Source organism: Nematolebias whitei, chromosome 8, assembly GCF_014905685.2.
Source record: "Nematolebias whitei isolate Nwh7 chromosome 8, NemWhi1, whole genome shotgun sequence".
NCBI classification, from domain to species: domain Eukaryota; kingdom Metazoa; phylum Chordata; class Actinopteri; order Cyprinodontiformes; family Rivulidae; genus Nematolebias; species Nematolebias whitei.
In genome coordinates, this window is record NC_056505.1 from 33319659 (window position 1) to 33324347 (window position 4689).

At 43.0% G+C, this 4689-nt stretch overlaps 1 protein-coding gene across 4 annotated transcripts in view; it reads right to left on the reverse strand.

Annotated features, from left to right (window-relative positions):
* Positions 1 to 248: 248 nt before the first annotated feature.
* The window catches only part of add2 (adducin 2 (beta)), a 26322-nt gene continuing 21881 nt past the window's right edge, over positions 249 to 4689 (reverse strand). The window contains exons 14-15 of one of the 4 annotated variants that reach the window (XM_037681196.1): positions 3651 to 3731; positions 249 to 1268 (exon numbers count right to left, since the gene is read on the reverse strand). In XM_037681196.1, the coding sequence (XP_037537124.1) occupies positions 1009 to 1268; positions 3651 to 3731 (341 nt within the window). In that variant the 3' untranslated portion in view covers positions 249 to 1008. Of the gene's footprint in view, positions 1269 to 3650; positions 3735 to 4689 lie in introns of all 4 variants that reach the window. The other 3 variants (XM_037681194.1, XM_037681198.1, XM_037681197.1) reach the window with 3 other exon arrangements.

The following is a 4689-nucleotide window of genomic DNA, read 5'->3' on the forward strand; positions in this document are numbered from 1 at the left end:
AAAGAAGCTCTTCAGCAGCCACAGTGCACACAGTTAGTGATGCAGCGCAGAGGTTGTTTAGCTCAGAAGTGGCGTAGGAAAAATGACGAGATGTAGAAATGTCTCATGAAGTGTTGGAACTAAGCAGCGAGGAACAGACCGAAACAAGAATCCAAAGTGAAGTGAAACCCGACTTTAATGTCTGAAACATGGCAACGTTGCAACACAGACATATACATTCTTACAGAAAAGAAGTCACACACATCTGCATTTTGAGAACAGCTACTGGTTCAAACTAAAATGATCACTGTCAAGAGGTAATTTATACATGTTTTTAAATAAATCAAGAAAAGTGGAATGTTTAGTACTTTAAGCATATCTTGTTGTTGTTGTTGTTTTCTTTTTGAATTTAATTCCAGTGGTGATAGTGGCTCATTTTGAACAATTTTCCTGACATCATTTCATTGCTTTTCTTTTCTACTCCTCTCTCGGTCTCTGCTGTAAAAAGCCACAATAGTCTGATAGTTTTACATAAAACTTACATTCAGCTGCACACAGCCGGTAACTATTTGTATATTTCTAAAAGTACTGCACCCATACTCAAAGATTATGCCTGCAACATCTAGCTGATAATCAAAGCTGACTAAGAGATGTGTATATCGATGAACAAGCGTGACGTGCTAGAATATTAATCTAAATAAATCAAGTGTCTACACATAGATGATGACTGGCTGTACAGTACAGTGAAGTGACAAACTGCTGCGTGAAAATGAGACAGAAATACACAAACTGTGTTAGTGATCACAAGTAGTTCGTCCCATTATTGACTTGTATCGACCAAATAATCAATGAAAACGATGACCAGAGCTCTTTAACCTGCTGCGGATGAATCACCACAGACATGAAATCAGTGTAAAGCAGTTTAGCTGTGAAATGAGTCTGATCAGATCTGCTGTGGTTCGCTCAACTGCTGTGCTCTTGTACAAGATGAAGCATTTCACCGAGGCCGAGGGTGTTCGTGTGGACAACTCAAGTCTCGACTTTTTCCTTCTGCTTCTTGCTTTTCTTCAAGAAGGATGGCGGCTTGAACTTCTTTTTCTTCTTGGATGGGGATTTGGATGGCGAACCCTCGGGGGTGTTACCTTGGGGTTTGGTCGGCAGAGCGGTAGGAGTGGAAGAGGTGTCGTTGGTGGAAAGAGCCTTCATCCCTTTCTCCAGCTCCTCCGTTGCCTGCTTCTCCTCCTCACCACCGTTTTGAATGGCAGGCAAGTCACTCTGTTCCGTCTCTGCTGCGAAGGTCGTTGAAAGGGAACAAACAAGGCAGACAATGTTCAGCAAACACACATGAGAGGACTCAGATGGGTGGAGCTGCAAAGCTACATGCTAACATGCTTGCTTCATGAGATTTGAGTTGCCGCATGGTTTATCTGTACTTACTAGAGGGACAAGACCAAAGCACCAGATGTGTGCCCTATAAACCAGTGGGACACGACACAGAACAGGACAGACACATGGACAGAGTACAACAGATACAGTATGTGCTGAGACAGACGAGCTGACTCGAACAGAAACAGACAACTATACATTTTGACCTCATTAATAAAATCCATACATTTGATCAGTTCTATATTAGGTCTGGTCCACTGGCAGGACTGAACTCAGAGTATCTTCTGATCGACACCAGGTTTTAAAATGATCCAGATTGATCCACAAGTGAAGGAAAACACACAACAGACTTTACTGTGTCATGACTAAAACAAAGCCAGAGACAAAAGTGAAAGTCTGAGCTGCCCATCAGACATATTGATTAACGGATCATCAGCAGCGTGATCAGCTCTATAAATGTGGAAGTTTCATTGGTTTGTTGCTCTGGAGCATACATGTAATAATAATAATGATTAATAATAATGTCATCACAATGTCAGCACTGTATGTTTCCATACAATGGCGAAATTAGTCTCTGCATTTAACCCATCCACCACCAGGTGGTGCAGTGGGCAGCTATTGAAAGCGCCTGGGCGGCTTTTGGGGATGAGGTGTGCTGCCCAGAGACACCACGTGATGTGCAGTGACTGGGGATCGAACCTGGGACTTTCAGGTCCCAAACCGGCTGCCCTGCCTTTACACCATCACGGCCCCCATACATGTGTGTGTTGACATGAGAGTGGGGCAGTAAGTAATATCTACAAACCTCAAAGAGCTGGCGCAACGTTGCAAAGATCTAAGTTCATGCTCAATAATCCAGGAATAAATCCATCAAAGTTCAGTCAGGTCCTCTGGACAGTTTCTTTTTGTTGCAACATTTCGTCTTTCATCCAGAGGACTTCATCGGCCTGAGGAGCTGGAACAAACTCAGTCCCACAAGTGGCACACTCACATAGTGAGCCAACCAGTTTCATGGTGCTAAGATGGTTTCTGGAGTCTGCCCTCTACCCCGTTGACTCGTCCGAGGTAGCCGTGGACAGATGACTTATGGGGGACTGATGAAGTCTTTTGGATGAAAGACGAAATGTTTTTAAAAAATGAAACCATCTGTAGGGGTTGCGGCTTGTTTCCTGGTGTCTAGCCCCATCTTGTGTTTCGGTCTTGTGTTCTCTTGATCGTCAGTTTCTGTTTTTTATAGTTTGTGTTTTCCTAGTGTCTGGCTCCATCTTGTGTTCCTGCACTCTCTAGTTTCCCAGTTTATCATTTTCCCTGATGTGTTTCAGCTGCATGTCCTCACAGGTGTTTTGTCTCATTAATCATTGTAGATAGGTCTGTGTCTCTGTGTTGATCCTTGTCCTGGCATTGTTATCTGTCCACTGGTGATGTCCTAGTTTGGTCTGTGTGAACTCCTTGATGCTCATGTAAGTTTTGCTGCACTGACAGCCTTTTGATTTTTGTAAATAAATACTTTATTTAATATTCCTCCTGAGTGTTCGAGTGCTTGCCTGCACCATTGGGTTTATCTGCACCAGCCCCTGTTACAACACCGTCCAGAGGACCTGACTTAACTTTGTTGGGTTGCAAAGAAGAGTGGGCCAAAATTCTTCCACAACCACAAGAAAAACAAACAGAAAACAACCGCTGAGAGCTGCTAAAACAGATTCTACAAGCTGCTGGGTCGTTGGCTTTTACACACAGCTTTTCCATTTTGGCTTAATTTTGTTAAATTAATAATAACTTGATGTGTGTGTGTTTACTTCAGGTTAGAGTTAAATAAATGTATATCCTGATAAAGAACAGATCATATTTTCCATCCAGTCCTGATGTCAAACTCTAGAATCAAAAGAGATGTGGCTTTCATGACTGTAATTATACTTAAAGTTGCAAAAACCTGGTTGAACCAGTCTTTTCCTGGTGTTTAAAGCCAAAATGTTTTATTTAACAAAAACCACTGACACTGACAAAATGTGACAGTGAATGTTACTCCTCCAGGTGTCCAACAAGCAGCACCAGGAAGAACTCCTTATCAACAATTTGCAAAAATATCAGCAAAAATGAAATATTTGATGTAGCAGCTACAAATGCTTTATTGTCCTATTAATACTTATTAGTGTGGTCAGGACAGAGACACGGTCAGCTGCTTATGAGGAGGAGTGACAGAACTGTGAGGGTTTGAAACATGCAAAGAAGCAGCATGGAAGGCAAGCCAGGCCGACAGTCTGAATCTGTGCTCTGCCGAGCCTCACCTGAGAGGAGGGCGTGGCCGCCTGCAGGGCCTTTAGTAGGGGAGGTAGCAGGGGGAGACTCGTCATTCTCCACTGCCTCCCCTACTGTCACACAGACACACAAAGAGGGAGGCAGAGTTCAAATGTTCAGGAGGTTGGATGAGTGAGGTAAAAGAGACGTGAGCACACGTTACACTTCATACGGGACTATAACGAGGGTCTATGCTGGAAACATGGAATTACTTTAAATACGTGAACTGTGAAGAGTCTACATGCACCACCGAGAGAGGCCAGAGGTCCATCAGAGAGATGTTCATGATGGCGTGTTAGGAAAAACAGGCAAATTAGTGCTCCTTATGTTCTGTTACTAGTTCATGCAGTTTTAGACCACAACATATTGAAGTGTCAGCAGAACACAACTCCTCAGAGGTGACGGTTAATTCTTTAAACATTTTGATGATGTTATGAACTCTGAGGCTAACAGCATAAAATGGTCCACTGGTTCTGTTTGGCTTTCTGCACACTGGTTTTTGTCTAAATGGTTTATGTCATGTTGGAGCATACGTGTCATTTAGCTGTAGTCTTCAGGTGTCTCTGAATCAAATGTTTGTCCACTGTCACAGAGTGAGAATGGAACTGGAAATACCCTCATGTGTCTGTCCATCAGTCCGTGTTGTGAGTATGAAAACTTGAAAAATAAACTCAATACTGACTTCCATTTTGGTGTGTGGCTACATCTAGGCGTAAGAAATATCACTAATGTCAATCAAAAATTGGGTTGTCAATTCAAGATGGCCACCACCATTTAGGCTATATATGTAACCCCCTCCTCCCATCATTAAAGAAAGCTCAGCTTCATAGTTTTTCATTGCCTAAAAGTATAGTTTCTTCAAATGATTAGGGTGGACAGTGGGGTGGTTGATTAATCATATGGTGGCCAAGGCCACCAATGGCCACCCCCAGGCTCTGCCGTTGGGCCAGGTCATGGACAAAATTGCTCCTTCTCCTCGACAGGATCTGTCACTCTGCACTGCCTCGGACAAACAAAACCAACCAATTA